Here is a 17,309-nt window from a genome sequence, read left to right as displayed (position 1 = left end):
ACAGCACACTTACTTTTTAAAGTACTTTACCAATTAAGGACATGTATCAAAGTAGTAGTGTATAAGAACTGTAATATACTGTTATTTTAGAAATGATTTAAAGCCTACTAGTCGTGTTATTTTGAAGGTGCAAAGTGCATTAATTCTGATTCTGTATTATCAGATATTAAAGGATGCATTATTTCTTTTCAGAGCAGTGTCTACTTGTGGTGGTGTTAAATAGGTCTTTGATAGAAGCAGTCTAAATAAAAGACTGAATCAGTACAGTTACATTCATGTCAGCGGCAAGTGAAGTGAATAGATCAACCACACCAACATCAAAGACTCCAGTCTGGTGTGTGATAATCAATCCTTTTTTATCAGCTTTTAAATGAGGGATTTCACTGCTGTCTTTGTCTTTAAAACCTTAGTTTATGCTCTGCTAGTTTCAGAAAAGATTTACTTTTTAGCCACATGAGAAATGCTTTCAGATCCTATATTCATCCAGTAGGATAAACAGTTTCAATTTTTACTTTGATTTATAGTGTAAAGTCCTTAATTGATCTTCAGGCAGCTTATGTTGGATCAGAGAGACTGAAAGTGTCAGCTTGATAAACAGCTTATAACAGATTTGTAGACAGTGTAAACTAAATATGTTCAGAATTGACTTCTGAAGCTACTTTAGTCCTTAATTACTGACACGTCCTTCTGTCCATGCAGTTGTATTGCACTGCATTAGAGGACGTCCTCCTCTTTGATAGAACAGTACAAGCTTGTGTACGTAACTTGAACTTAACAACAGACGTCAACAACTACTCTCAAGAAGCATCGTGGTTAAAACAATTTCATCACCTAGTTTAAAATTCTCTTGCATATGCTGCTGAAAGCTAAAGATTAAAGTCTGTATGAATCTAATGATACATTCAGAACTCACTTTCATATTCTGGGTCAGTGTTCGGTAAATTCAAAAACTATGCTCAGGAGGGAGTCCTTTCCCTTTTCAACTTACTAAGACATTAAAGTCTTGCTTGTATATTAACAACACAATAGTATTCAGGTAAATGTCAAGCATTTAAAAAAACACTGACGTCTAGAGGGGTTGATGAAAAGGAAAATGTGACAGGATAAATGGATGTGGGAAGGTGTTTCTTTCTTTCTTGCCTCTTTATATTGACTACATGAATGATATGAATGGACTGTGTGTAGTGCAGTGTAATTATGTATAGAAAACATAATCATTGTACTGGATAAATTCACCCATTACAACGTATTGCTGTCGTGGATGAATGTGCTGGCAATAACATGAGGATATGCGTTGTTAGATTTATCTGTATAAATGTCAGAGTGATAGAGATATGTAATAGTGTTGCATGTAAATAAATGTTTTTTTAGTATCTAGTGATTTTTCTGTGTTTACCTGCCCATTGACTGCAGATGTGAATTAGCTAAAAGCTACATCTGGCATAAATCATCTCTTCTCATTTTGAGATTATTGTTTTTTTTTGTGAATGGTTCTTGTCTAATAACAAAAAAAAAATAATGATAATAATATACCACCAGGGCTATCATCTTTTGCTCAGGATTCGTTTTGTAACCTCCTGAATAATCTAACAACAAGGTTATTGCGTAGAAAGGTGATTCTCAATAGCTGTGTGTGAGCTGTAATCTTTCAAAATTAAAAATGTTTGGCATTATTATAAAATAAGTGGCACATAATGACCACATTATCAAATGAGTGATGCTGCACTGATAGAATACCATCCAGTTTTCACCAAAAGAGCAAACACATCATCATCTATTATCTCGTTTTGATGAAATTCTCCTTCAAAAACTTTGAGTCATATGCTCTGCACAAGGCCCAAAAATGCCAAGCTGGCAAAATGAATTTCAAGGTCAGGTAATTACAGAAACAATATGTCATAAACCTGCTTGTGTTTGTCCTGCAATGAAGATATGCTGCAATGTGGTTTAATAAAAGTCATCGATCAAATGTCAGACTTGGAATACAGCTTTCTTGTTCCTGTCTGAGTCGTAGACACTGTACCAGCCTGATATGAATCTCTCTCTTTTTTATCTAGCCACCTACCTAACTACATTATAATCTTCAATTGTTCTCTTACCTGTTCCACAGGTGACACTACATTCAGTCCAAGAACCATATTTCCAGATGAAAACTGAGGCGGGAATGTCGTCGTCTTCTGCTACATTTTGACTGATGGTGTATTCATAGCGCACTCCTGGATTGGTCTCCTGAAAGAGGAGCTGTAACCAAACAAAAGAAAAGCTGATGAATCCTGGAAAACATCAAAAATAGAGTCAACAAGGAACTAAGAAGATCCAGAAACTAAATCAGGACCTAATTAAGGGATATAAAAGAAGAAGTTTCATCATTGAGGAAATTAGAGCAATAAAGATAAATGGGAAAGCTGCATTCAAGACACAGTCTGTGTGTGCATTAAGACAATAACACAGAGTCATGAAGCTGCTGTCTGTAATTTATTGTTGACTGTTTGGGGTTGGAACGGTGTCAGAAAAAGGCTGGAGGCTCGTCCCTACACTAATGACAGTGTGCCGAGTACTCTAAATACTCTAAAAACTGTAATTTAAGCAAACCTTTTTCTCTGTTAGTCCTACCTGAATCCACAGCGGTTCCATGGTGGGCCCAGGCGAAGTCAAGTTTTCAAGATGTCCAGTCCTTTCATAGGTGAACACTGTCCCAGCTGCCTTGTACTCCCCATTCCACTGGATAGTCCAGCCACCATTCAGAAAATACTTGTTTGGGTTGTCGCTTCGTAGTGCCAAGAAATTCCCAGCTTCAGCCACCTCCTCAATCCGGATATCCCTCGCACCCTCTGGGATCATTCCAATGTCTACATAGCCTTGAGGACAATACATTTATTAAGTGATAATGCAGAACATTGTGTCCTGATCACAACATACCCTCATCAAGCACTTTATTAGGAACACCTGTGGACTCTAACGTAATTAGATACAACTCTCTCACAGCTCCGCCATAAATTCTACCTTTTCGAAGCTTATACATTTTCCGTTTTTGTTGACACTGTCAGAAAGGTGATAATTCTACTTTATGTGTATTATTGAGGTCATAGTGGGTTGTGGGGGTGTGCTGGAGTTAAATTGAAAAGTGTTCCTAAAGTGCTGCCTGCTCAATTCTGACACTGTCAACAAGCACTGCTAATATATACGCCTCGTAAAAGTAGAATTTCTGGCAGAGTTGTTGTATTGGAGTGCATGAGATTGTGCAGGTGTTCCTAATTAAGTGCTTGGTGAGTGTACATCATGATGGACAAGGCGGAGGTGGGGAGCATCACCTCAGAGTGCGCTGTTACACTTATACCATGACTATAAACCAAAGGCTGTGTTTAAATCATCATCCTAACATCTTATTAGGTCAGGGAAACAATTATTTCATGTGGCCATATCAGAGAAAATACAGTCAATGCATATCTAGACCTGGAAAAGTCCTTTTTCAATCCTAATAGAGACATAATGCAATCTTAATCAGTATATAATGACAGATGTATCTCCTATTGCGGCAAAGACGCTTTTGAATTAAACTGGCAAAACTCCCAAATGATCAATAAGAAACATACCAAGTCCTTCAGTCTCCTCAAAGGTTCTCCTCACAGTGGTACAGGTGGAGCCATTACCATTACACACACCACAGCGATCCTCTACAACACTGGATTCAATCATATAGTCACAGCCTATATTCTGTAACACACATGTGATATATGATTTAGATGATAAAATGTACAGTAATTACACAACAAAGGCAAAAATCAAAGCCACATTTTTCAGTTTATCTTCCACATTTGGTAAGCCTTTGTGCACACATTACTTTGGAGAAAAACTACAAAAATAGCACAGATCAGAAACCTAGCTCGCCTTGCTTCATTTGCCTTTGACTTGTTCTGATAAGGCAAGCTGATGCAAGAGAAAATCCCAGTAATCTTCAGTACCATACTGTGCTGCTTTATGATTAGAGTCATACTGTTTCTCAGCTCCCACTGTGTGCAGTTAAAGCCACAATATATATTCCAAATAAACAACAGGTCAGCTCCACGACACCATTATTTTAATAATGTAGGATTTGTACATGCTACGATGTCAAACTGATTTACAGTCGAGACTAGACAGTAACTAAAGCTGTAGATTTTGAACAGACAGAATAGCCCTTAAATTCAATTGGAGTCTCCAAACACAAAATTTGGGACAAGAAAGGAAGAAAACATGGTGGCGCTTGACAAAAATGTCACAAAATGTCATGAAATCAGAGCCAAAACCCTTTAATTGCTGTCCACTCTGTATCCAATAGTGTCCGTATCAGTGACTGGCATTTTGGCCCAGGGTGATAGGCAAGAGCTATCGTGTGAGATAACAGCCACTGACGTTTTTGTATAACAAGCTCATTTTCATGCAGAATGTCAAATGTTCAACACTAGCCAGAGAAAACAACACGAGGGTCAACTAAATATACTGCATTGCTAGCACAGCACAATTGCACTTAAACAGAAATACAAGTTGAATAATTAATTAATCTTGTTTTGAAATTAAAAGATGAAAAACAGAACAAATTAAATACACTTTAAAAAAAAGACAATATGTGGAACAGTAATTTTAAAGTTGATACCTTACAGATGCCATTGATGCACATATCACGACTTTTGTTGCCTTCTAAGCATGGCGTCCCATCAGTTACAGCATCACGCATCTTATCAGAGAAATGTTCATTCATTGGACGGCAGTGCAGTTCACAGGGGTTGACTGAGCATTTGTGGAGAGAGGTCCAACGGACAGAAGACACAAAGTTATTTTAAGCATGGACACAAAACACCTAAATCCTGTTAACCTGAATCCAGTTAAATTTGCTCACCTCTGTTGATGACAGATACCCACTTGTAGAACCTGCCCTTGTAGGGCTTGGTGTTGAAGTAACTACACTGCATGTCTCTGAAGGAGGGCTGCTCATGCAGGCATGGTGTGGTGTTACAGATCTTGTATCTCCGTCTCTCTCCCAGACAGTACTTCCCTCTGTGCTTAGGACTGTAGACAAGTCAAATATGTTATTTCAGTGCTGCTCATTAACTTTTCTTTACCAGTAAATAGTATTTAGCTGTGATATGGCTTTGAAAAAAGCAGAGAGTCCGAATGTGCATTTGAGCAAATTGTGTGCAAAATAAAAATGAAAAGCTTTGGTTCAATAAGGTCATGAGCTGACGTTTTTCTAAAAAAAGAAAAAAAGACAGAACAAAGCACGGTAATGATCAGATATAAGTTTCGCTCCGAGCAATTATTCACACTTTGCAGGGTAACAATAAGACTTATGAATAGCTGCATTACATAACTAACACAGTCAAGGCTAAGCTAATTATCCCCAAATACTACTGAGTCCTTAAGGATAGGTTCATACTTTTTCAAGTTTGTTTTAAAACATTCAGATGCCCACATGGGCACTGAAACAGGTTTCGGTTGCTTGTTAGTGACCATTAAATAATCCACTCCTCGTCTTCCAAAGTGTGGGATGGGTGACAAAATCAGCTGTCTTTGTTGGGTGCAAAAAGCCTCAAATTATCTTTTGTGCAAACCTGTATTAAAATGTTTTTGAACTCAGTTTTGCACGGAATGAGGACATGCATCACTTACACTGGAAGCTTATTCAGAGGGGATTTTATAATGGCCAACAGGAGGAATGAGCAAAATCAACAAAAGACAGAAAAATTGTGATCCTATCCCTTGAGTGTTAAACTATTCCCCTCTTTCTGTTTATTAGTATATGGACACGTATATAGCAAGGACTCAAAAAATGCATATTTATACATTACAACACAAAACTCAACAACAGATCAAATACAAAGCAGCACAAAAAACAACTCACAAACAATGCTGTAAAAGCATCAGATCACTCATGATTGATCCCTCTTTAAAAACTGTTTCAGTTTAAGTTTAAACGTTCCCAGTCATGATTCATTTTGAGTTCTGGGGGTAAAGAGTTCCACATGTTAATCCCCCAAACACAAAAAGCTGTCTGTCCAAGTGAAGATTTACAAAACGGCACTTTATATTTCCCTGTGGATGCCTCTCAAGTTACTGAACCAGAAACCCTGAGAGGTCAACGAGTATCAAAGGAGCCTGGTTACTGGTTTGGCATTTAGATATGAGTTTAAGATTAGCATATTTCTTAAAACGATTGAAGGATATTCAATAATTGGCAGATGTGTGATCTAATAGGCTTCCTGTCTAGAATTTAAATAGCTTAATTATGAATCATCAAAAGAGGCTTAATTGTTGAAGACGGTGCTTGTGACAAAGAAGCAACTTAAATATGAAGATTATCATAAAATGCATAAAGCCATTTGCAGCATTTTGGTAGAAACTTAACATTAGGTTGAGATATTACCTAAAAAACCTGTTCATCACACTGCTCATTAATCTTTAAATTAAAAAAATCATTAATTAACTTCTGTCGAGGAGCGAACCCTGGAAGAAAAACAAACTGCCACACTTTACTTTTGTTTTCAGGATTTACTGAGACTGTATTTTAATTGAGCCAACAGAGTCTAAACTAGAAGGGGATTTTAAGGACAATATTTGAGAGCAATGAAAATCCCTTAATGGGATAAAGACGAATATCCTTTGTTGGTGAAAGTAATAAAAATCAAAGTAAAATACAAATACTAAATATACAGCCTAGAAAACATTTAATGTAGCAAATTACTGCAATGGAAAATATATACACACTGGTACTGTGATATCTTTTGCTAATACACTGCTTTGGCTTTACTCTGCAGTAGAGTACATAATAACTTCTTCTTACTCTCACCTGCAGGCCACAGGAAAGTGTGAATTAAGTTACTAGCTGATGCCCCTCTCATCAGCCATATGTCAGTCAAAAATATCTGCCATGTATTTCAGAAAATAGGTTATCTCTCTCTGTTCGTACAAAAACATTACAGACTGGAGTTGTCATCCAAGTAAGGTTCAGCTGTTTTATTACTCATAATGGTACAACTGATGTCATGTTATGATTATACGATATTAAAGGATACATTGGTATCAGTGTAATTTTAATAAATAATTGTAATAATGATTTTCTTCTTCTTGTCCAGAGAAGGTAACATTTAGATTTAGGGGTTTCAACACCAGTGATTCCCACCCAGCAGTACTTCTGAAGTTGCAGGAGGTTCATGGGAAGATTGTGGAGTAGCTCAGCTGCTCTGGAAAGCTTCTAAAGATCACAACAATTAACATAAAGTGTTAATTGTTGTGATCTTTAGTACTATTCATTGTCATAATAATCAGTAAACTACCAGCTATGATAGACTGTTTGCAGAAAAGACATACCTCAGTTCGTCAATGACTTGAGTTAATTGTAACACCCTAACACCATATATTGTGATTGAAAGTATGTGAGAGGTCGAAATAGCTATGATAAATAGATAAATGGTTGAAACATGCAGTCTTTGACTCTCCAAGTGGTGGTACAAATGCAAACGTAACTAAATCTATTGAAAAGGACAATAGGAAACAGGCCTGAACACTGATAATTGCAGGATCACTGTGTCTTGTAGGAAACAATTCTTGTAACAACATCCACTTATTCAAAATGAATGTTGTTACATAACATCCAGTGTATAATTAATTCAAAAAAACACACTTGGAACATGATGAGTGGTGTTAACGAAGGTGGATATGAGCTGCTCTGCCTGCGGGTGAATGTCATGCTAAAAAGGTTTGAAACCACTCGCCTGTGTGCTTCAATCATGTTACTTGCACATCATTGATCTATATTTTCCATAAGTACAAAATAAGAGTCAAAAGAAAACATGAAACTTACACTGGGTTATCACAGTCTCGTTGGGCACTCTGGACTCCAGCCCCACATGACCTTGAACAGGCCGACCACTCGCTCCACGACGCCCAGCCACCGTTTACACTCTCTGGGTGATGTGCAACTGATACGCACTCCCCACCTATACACCACTGGTGAAAGAGACAGCACAGTTTACATTATCAACAATAACATGCACTGTAAGCTTCATCTTCTTGTTCTTGGATTGAAAGCAGCATTATCTCCTACAACTGAGACTCATCAACTTTGCTGTCTAAATGTTTTTTTTACATAAAAACATAAAGTACGCAAACCTTATAGGAATGCCTTAAATTATGACAAAGATAACTTATTATGTATGTAGTATGAAAGACATTTTGTAGTTAAAAAATACATTTGGTGGTGACAATATTTCTAAATGACCTGAAGCATATATTCAGCATTTCTGTACTGTCAGTCTTTGTTACTTATCAGCTGATACATACTGTACATCAATACAAAATACAGTATCTGTAAAAAGCTACTCTCTATTGTTTTTACTTATCTTTCAGTATTGCTTTAAATTTTATTAACTGTTCAGTGATAACTGAATAACTTAAAGCCCTCTCTTCACACAAGTACTACAATGTTTGGCCACGTAACAGTCTGAAAAACCTCCATACATTCAGGGTCATATTCAACTGAGGTCTCTGAGGTCTTGCTCCAGCCCTTCCAAATGATGACCTGTATGATCTTAATCTCATGCAACTTGTAAAAATAAGTACTGCAAATTGGAATAACCCCCATGAACTAAAACACTAAATGTTAATGCACCTCCCTAAAAAAAACAACCTGCAACCTTATTACCTTGTCCTGGCCACAACTGGTCCCATCTGCAGCCCCGTCTAGTTTTGAGTGGCAGGTTGTTCCCACAGTGCACCACAGAGTGCTGCATACGTTCTAGGAAAGCAAAGAAAGAAATATCTTATTTCAAACATGCTTGGTAGGCCTTCTAAGTACTGAAGGAGTACAGAATAAAAGCACTAGAATGAAAATAACCAATAGGAGAGAGATAGTAGGCCGCAGTGAAGGCTTGAGTGCTCTCAACAGCCGAAGGAGAAGAGCCAAGGGAGCAGTGAGGGCTTCTCAACAAGGCTGCTGTACCATATATGAACTTAAATGAAATGAAAATGTAAGTATTAAATATACACATCATAAACGGTGATGAAATGCCATTAAAAGCTGAGTTTTAACATTTGGTATTACAAGTAAAATAAAAAATGGTTGGTATCCTCCAGTTCATAACTGTAGCTGCTTTAGTTTATCGTAATGAATGCTGTTTACTTAGCTCTATGGGCCTTTGTCTGATTTTCTCATCTGACAATACAGGCCGGCTTCCACAGGTTTGCTCACAGTATGTCTGACTAAATTGCTTGAATTCAGACGTACAAGTACAGAGTGATGTCATTAATATTGATGTTGCAATGCCCAGTGTTGCGCTCTTTGTGCTTGCTCTGTGTGCCGTGTTGTCTCTTCAGACACAGCTGATCAGATATGGATAATAGGCAGGACCTATCCAGCAAAGATTATTGACATCCCCATCTCGTACAAATCTGTATGAAGCCTCCACCTGGAACAGACAGCCTCGAATTCTGCTGAATTCTAATCTCATGTCTCATCCTAGTATCCAGTAGCCACAGATAGTTAGTTTTTAGTCCAACAATGCTTCTTTTTTAATACATTTCTGTAGGTAAATTGTACATTCAAAAAGCTCAAATATAAATCTGCAGTTCAACGTTTTGGGAAACATGTTTCTTTGTTTTTTTTGCCAAGAGAAGATTGATACCACTCTTGTGTGTAGACTAAATGTGAAGCTACCACTAGAATAGAAGCCAATTAACTTAGCTTAGCTTTAAGACTGTGAACAGGGGAAGACAGCTAAACTAGTATCTACAGTACCAGCACCTCTAAAGCTCCCAAGTGAATATGATATATATATATATATATATATATATATATATATATATATATATATATATACATATTGTATGTTTAATCTGACCAAGTTGGTGTTTTACTGAGAAAAGAGTGACATCCTGGAGTCTCTGCTGGTTGCCTATTGGTTATCTATTGACATGTGAGCCAAATAAACGACTGAAATGTCAGTATTTTGTCCTACTTAATTAGGATATTTGAGACGTGCTACCTCTTATCCAAAATCTTAGCAACAAAGACTATGGAGCAGACGGCCATTTAGGAAACATTCAGAGCAGACTAAGACCCAGCTTTTGACTCACGGGAAGCATTTTACATACATTAACCTCTCACTCACAGCAAGAAAGTTGAAATGTGAAACTGTTCCTTTAAACATATGGTTTTCATATCAAATGTGCTGGAGTACAAGTCAACAAATGTGTCACTTTCCTAATAATTTTTGACAAAACTGTGTGCCTGATTTAATCACAGTAAAAAAACAACAACAACAGTTCTATAGAAATATCAGATCCTTGAGGTATTAAAAGGACTTCACAGAAAAAAAGGTCTGGCTTGTGTGTTGTTCCTACACTGTTAAAATGTGTGTGTGTGCAGACTGATAACACCAAAGGGCAAAAGCACTGTTTATCAAGGAGTTCCCTGGCTGATTGGTACAATGATCTAGACCCATTCTTGTTGCTTTGCTTGACATTTCTGATGAATATGTAGAGGACATTTTGCATTTTGGTCCAAATCTTTATCCTGCAGATTAGAATAATGCAAACGATTTGACCATTTGAACATTCAGAATGCAATAATTACCAGTGATTTGTGTGCCGTATTTAACTTCTTTTCCAATTAATAATGTCCAGCTTTTGTTACAGACAGCATAAAGATAAAGGCAGGGAAAACATACAATATCGATTCTGGAAGCAGAGATTAACTTTTAAAGGAAATAGAAAGGTCACATTGACAGAAAAACACACTCCACAGGAATTTTGACATAAAGATGGTTTCTAAAAAAACACATATGCCAAACCTATGACCTATATCTGATTCTTCCTGGCCTTCCAGGTGGCTAGCTGAGCAGCCTCCTCAGGTTGCATCTCATGCAAACACAAACAAATCAATACACAATCCCTCCATAATCCCTCAACCACCCAGGTATCGAACAATTTATATAATCCCTTAAACCAAGGACACAAAACAATCAGAAGTGCTACTAACTCTGCCTGTACTGTAGTGATGAAGTGTAGCTCCTGGAGTGTAGATCTGGAAGGTTATATAAGCTATTATCAATGTAACATCAAGTTACATTATCAAGTTTAAAGCTTAATGTGAAGATTGGCGTAAGAGCAGTGCCTGAATAGAAAGTCAAAATTCACATCTGTATTCTTTTACACAAGACACACAAGCATGTGCTGTCTGGATCAAGAAAACTTGTTCTTTTTTTTAAAGATTAATTTTTTGGCTTTTTGCCTTTATTCGAGTCAGTGGAGAGAGACAGGAAGCACTGGGGCGGAGAGAGGGGTATGACATGCAACGAACCGTGGAAGTTTCGGTTATGTGGTCTGTAACTTAACCATTAGGCCACCAAGGCACCGGGGCCAGGGCACCCAGATTCTTTTCATTTTTCAGTCCTGCTCATTATCAAGAAAAGATGCAATATAATCTGGGGCATTTCTGAATGGCCTTTACTTAAAAGCAAAATCCTGCATTAGGTATCTCTGATACTACACTGAGATAAATTAGGAGTTAATATTTTACTGTGAAAAAGTAATCAAATTGAGCTTTGGTCTTGAGTTTTAGGTGATAGGTTGTTGACACAACAAAGGGTAAAACGGTATTGATGTTTGAGTGCACTAGTTTAATGCATTAACCGGTTAATAACTATGGACCAGCCATGAAGGGACCACAACAATTGTTCAGTTCTTTTTGCCTAATGTTTTAAATGGATTTCCACCCTTAAGGCATAGTTGAAAATCGAAAGAAAAGATCATCTCTCAATGAAATGAATAAAGCAGAAAGCTCTCTGATATACAGTGCTTTTGGCATTTTGACTCATTGATATCTAAAATGGTACAAAAACAGTCACTTAAATCAGTGTCCTGAAGTTGTAGAATGATCAGCTGAGGGTGGACAGCAGTAGCCGAAGGACTGCAATGGCTAAAGGGCAGCACTGTGCACGAGGGCAGCAAGCTGTTATTATGGACATAATCATATCATGGCAGGCATTTGGTGCCTGGTTTGTGCTTTGTGTGAATATGGAAGTAGTAATTTAGTAGAAGTTTCTGGAACAAGCTCGGGTTAAGAGGAACATTTAAAAAACAAAGCAAGCTAATTCAGTAAGACTATAAAATATGTGTAAAGCATTGCAGGCAGGAGAGGGTCATCAATACCGCACACCAGATCATCAGCTGCTCACTGACCTCTTAAGAGGACTTACTCAGCTTCAATGCCTCAGTAGAGCAGCCAACATACCGGCAGACCCATCCCACCCTGGGCATCATGTGTTTGATCGGCTGTCCTCTGGTTGATGCTTCAGGTCCATCAAACCGCCTATAAACAGACTTAAGAATGGCTTCTATTTAGAGGCATATGAGAACTGAACACTGCCAAACACTGAATGTTTGGGACCTGTGTGACTATCTGAACTACAATATTTACAGTTTCTACAAAACACTGCACCTTAGTATGTACTGTATATTCGTAACTGCACTACTACAGGGCCACTTCAATTCAGCAAATGTGCAATATCCTTTTTTTCCTCCTGTTTTGGTTTTACTGTTTAAAAAGCAGAAGGTACAAAATCACCCAATTCTGTGTTAGATCTTTTTATCCAACTTCATTCCAACTTATTACCACAGGTTTTACACATTTCTTTTGGAAATTATGGTTAATAAGCCTCATTTAAATGAAACTATACCTCATTTTTGTGTTCTGTTGACCTGAGAACAACAGGAGGGTTAAGTGCGATATCTTAGCTGCTAATTAGTTTTCTATTTGAATCAAATTGTTTTATATCTTATTGTTTTATTGGTTACAGCAAATATGTACATTTTATTTACACATTTATCTAGTTTGAACTCTTTTCCATTTTTAATCACGTTTTTTTATGTGTGAAAGTAGATAAAAGAGAAAGATTTTGTCAGTTTGAGAAAAGTTGACCTAAATAATTGCACGTTTATGAGATGAAAGGGGAGCTAAATGATAATCCTTGGTTTCATGCTAATAGTTGACAACTGACAAAATGCCAAGAAATGTAGCAATATGCTATGAAATGACAGGGAAGAAGAAGACTGGCATATAATGTAAACAAGAATGCAGGAATAATTATACTGAAATAAAAATCAGCTGTTGAAATGTCTCATGAGGAAGGAAAAGTATTCAACACGTCTGCTGGGCCTCGAGGATACACGCAATGCATTTCGGTGAGAACTACAGTACCAAATGTCAACATAACTATGTATGTTTACAGGGAAAACAAACTCCCCCGAAAAGATACACAGCTCTTGTCATCAACGTTTCTCACTCAACAAACTATGTGAGGGGGAAGCTGTGAGTGGATCGGCTTTTCTTGAAATTGTGGATTTTAAAACAGAAGGCTGATGGTATTGTATATCTCTACGCATCCCACGGTTGTTTTTCTATCGTGGGGGGGCTGCTTGCGAAACCTGCACATGTGGTAACAAATTGTATTATATGGCTGCTCTATTGCTGCTGGAAAAATATGTGTGTGGTCTCCATCTGATCTCCTGCCGCTCCTATTGCTCTCACCCATGAGCTGTACCATATTTATATCTGCTCCCAGCCATAACACACAGGGGTCTTACAAACACTTCAGGCACACATCGTTGGGTACTGAGAAGATCTAATCAAATTCACACAAATTATGCAGGAAAAACTCCCCATAAGGAGTAAATGGAAGGTGTGAGTATTGATTCTGTACTTCAAACAATCTCATACCAGAGCTGTGAGATCAAACTTGTTAATCATCTGCTTGTTAAAACTTGCCCCACTCGCTGTAATTGATTCATGCCACACATGACCACATGACCCATGTTGTGTACCACCTGCCAGCTACACAGCAGGATGTCAGTTCTGCTTTGGCAGTGAATTTAAATGCAGCTCATGTCATGTAGGTTTGATGAATGAATAAGAGGGGGGTTTCCTGTGCTAAAAAGGGAGGGCAGTTTGTGTGGCCATGCTGTGCTGCCTGCAGACATTTCAAGAGAATCAACTCGTATAGGGTTTAAAAGTTTATATTTATCGATATCCACAGTCTTAAAGACCATAGACACTCAGGGCTCTTCCAAACAATTCAAATGGTTTATATTATGACCACTAGTTTCTTTCTCACATTTTGTCAGTTATTTTGGGAAAAAATGATTCAGGCTACAGATTGTAAAATCAGCTTTCTCAACACCATAATCTTCAGCTTAGGCCCTCAGTAAGAGGTGCACATGACCCACCATTAAGCTTGATTGGTTTTTTCTTGCCAAAATACACCTTGGCAGTCACATTTAACACTGGCCCTGAAATTATTATGTACACAGTCTTGTACCTTCGAAGAACCGGATATTTTCTAATGCAGTTCTAGGAAAGTTTCATGCTGATCCAAGCTGTAGACATGCCAAAACTGTGAGTAACGTAACATTGTGTATGGGAAAAATGAATGTGACTTTTACTTCCAGAATCACCGGTGCCTGAGAAAGCTCCTCCCACTTTGTAGCTCAGTTGGTTTGTTGGGAAAACACACAAAAGTAGGGTTTTGCTTCAGTATGATTGCACCGTTGAGTAAAATGCCAATTTTCCCACAGTTAAACGATCAGTAACTGTCATGAAATTCTTACTAAATCATCAAAAGGTGCTTTTAAAAATCATGGTGGAAAGTGACAAAAACATACTGTAGCCCTTAAAAAACTGCTGAGAGCGACTTCAATATGAAGCAGAGCAAGACTTCTACTGGCTTCGGATGAGAGATTATATTTTTTCTTTTTAACTAACCAGCAGAACTGCAGCCTCTTGCATACCTCTAACAATGATGTACTGGAAGTCTGAATGCAGTCTTTTACACTGTCTTACAAGTACCACAACATTCAGCAATACTCTAGACGTCAGTTCCCATTCTGTTTAGGTTTAGAAAAAAATAAGATGTGTTAGCTGTGGTGACCCCACTGGTGAGATATGATTTAAAAGGTCATACTCAGCTTTTAAGGTGCCATCTGAAATAATATTGTTAAGAATTGCTCATGGAAAAATAGCATACTAGAACAATTTTCATTATATTTTTGTCATTTTCTGCTATTGCTCCTTCATGCTGTTTGTCATGTCTTTGAAACTTGGCATTGTTTTCACAAATAAAATGATATATTAATCATACTTCAGTGTCAAGCAATAATTGCCTAGAATATTTAATCCATGTACTGACCAACAAATGCACTGTAATTCATATACTGCATATATATACAGTAAGTGTTGCTGAAACTCACTCACTGTTATGGTGCTGGTATGCTGGATATTTTTAAGCAAGTCAGCTATGATTGGTAAAAGTACTGCAAATAGACATAATTTGTGCCCTGCGTCATTATTGAAGAGGCAGGAATCCTGGAGACATAATTCATTGTGGGGCCAGTTGTCGTGTGTATAAGTGGTGATAAGCACCGCGAGTGGTGACCATATAGTAAAGTGCAAATGCAGTGGGAGCTGTACAACAGTCTTGCTGATGCTGTTCCTGCACTTTATCTGCTCACATGTTGTCCATCCACAATAAGAAGTATTATAGTCCCAGAAGATATCAAAATAATCATATAGTTCATTTTGTAGGAAGAGCAAGGGAAAGGGAATTGATAAATACTGTCAATATTGTGTCATGGACTTCTGCAGGATATTGAAAAGTTTGATAATTTGATAACTCTAATAACTGTCACAATAAATTAAAATCAGTATCTTGTGTTTTTAAAATGGTATGACGGTAATGACCTTATTGTTATTTTTCAAAGAGGAACAGCAACAAACACTTTGTTGTATGACAACAAAAGCATTAGCTTCAGGCTGTGTGATAATGTTGTACAGCAGAGAATATGAGAAACATTAGACATTAAACATTTAAGTATGAACAAGTACAACATACTGAATACAGAATAGGATTGGGAAGAATGGAAAATGTTGTAGGGATGAAGAGAAAATATGTTTTAATGACATATTTCAGTTCAAACACAAAGCAAACTGGAGCTGTTGCAAGGATACGTGGGAAGAAAAAACAACAACAAAGGAAAGCAAGACGAGCACAAAAAAAGGAAACAGATGAGAAAAAGAGAATGCTTTGATTGTATTTGTTGAACTAAAGAGCCTTACGTCCATGTCATCACAGAGCAGGGACCCAGATCCATACTGCAGCCGACACTGATGGGTAGCACTGTACAGAACTCCAGGAAGCACTGCGTTTACAGACAGCTTATCCTTCACAGGGGCATCGTCAAGGCACCAACCCCACCCACGACTGTAATGGGATGTAAAAGAAGGGTGGTGGTCAAAAAAAATGGTCAATGGTTTTGGTTTTATACAACAGGATATTATGTGCTGTAACACTACTTGACACAGAGGCTCGGATAAAACTGAAAAAGATTACTTTTCTGACACCACCCTGGAGAAACAAGGAATTTAAACAATTAAAAAGAAACTGTTGAAAAGCAGAAAAAAGACAGAGAAAGAATGAATTAATGGTCAATTATCAAATTTTCCATGAGCAGCTGAGGACTTTCAATTAAACATGCACGGCAAGCACACTTCTCAAAACTGATTACAGACAACTGTAATAATCTCAAATTCTCTCTCTTTCCCTTCTGTCATGGTGAGACAGGTTGCTACAGGACAACATAGCTTTCTTTTCTTTAAAAAAAAATATATATATATTTAAGAAAATATTTCAGATATTACTTAATGGATGGTGGAAATACAGTATGTACAAGCAATAATGCTTTCAATAATTAAATATCAAGCTTTCCTGTTTATCATTAAGCCCGCTCGTTCATTTCATGCAGCAGAAAATACAAGACAGAGTGATGGATACTGTTAAATCATGATATAGTCTCTACACTAAAGCCAGAATACACTTTAAACTTTATTTTGGATTGTTTCTGCATGTTCTGCAATAACAAACAAACAAAAAAAAACACTCAAGCACATCAAAAGCATTCATTGAATTAAGTATGCAGTGGATTAAATACAGTCCGCTGGGATAGAGGAACTTAATTAGAAACTATTTACAACATTTCAATTTCCAACAAATAGGAGAAGCAAGAGTCGACAGCCACACTAATGCCTCTGTGAACCTGTACTTATGAACTGTGGTGCTTGGAGAAAATTAACTAATTAAGTAACTAACATGCTCAGCGTGCACGCCTAGATATAATACAGCAAGTGTAAAGGCGTGGGCACATAGTGACAGATATGGAGGTATCGTAGGAAATGTTTATTATTTCATTAATAGGTTATCTTGCCAATTCCTACATTATACAGACTT

General features: G+C 37.4%; 1 protein-coding gene across 1 annotated transcript in view; it reads right to left on the bottom strand.

The window, feature by feature from the left end:
* LOC128361382 (A disintegrin and metalloproteinase with thrombospondin motifs 7) overlaps positions 1-17,309 on the bottom strand; it is an 85,580-nt gene that overhangs the window by 30,131 nt on the left and 38,140 nt on the right. The window contains exons 9-16 of the mRNA XM_053321863.1: positions 16,142-16,286; positions 8,678-8,770; positions 7,838-7,983; positions 4,877-5,046; positions 4,634-4,767; positions 3,594-3,714; positions 2,614-2,858; positions 2,100-2,241 (exon numbers count right to left, since the gene is read on the bottom strand). Of these exons, the coding sequence (XP_053177838.1) occupies positions 2,100-2,241; positions 2,614-2,858; positions 3,594-3,714; positions 4,634-4,767; positions 4,877-5,046; positions 7,838-7,983; positions 8,678-8,770; positions 16,142-16,286 (1,196 nt within the window). The remainder of the gene's footprint in view (positions 1-2,099; positions 2,242-2,613; positions 2,859-3,593; positions 3,715-4,633; positions 4,768-4,876; positions 5,047-7,837; positions 7,984-8,677; positions 8,771-16,141; positions 16,287-17,309) is intronic.

The sequence above is a fragment of the Scomber japonicus genome, chromosome 1 (assembly GCF_027409825.1).
Source record: "Scomber japonicus isolate fScoJap1 chromosome 1, fScoJap1.pri, whole genome shotgun sequence".
Classification (NCBI taxonomy): Eukaryota; Metazoa; Chordata; class Actinopteri; order Scombriformes; family Scombridae; genus Scomber; species Scomber japonicus.
Note: the sequence above shows the minus strand (reverse complement) of the source record. Positions and strands in the feature narration are given on the sequence as shown.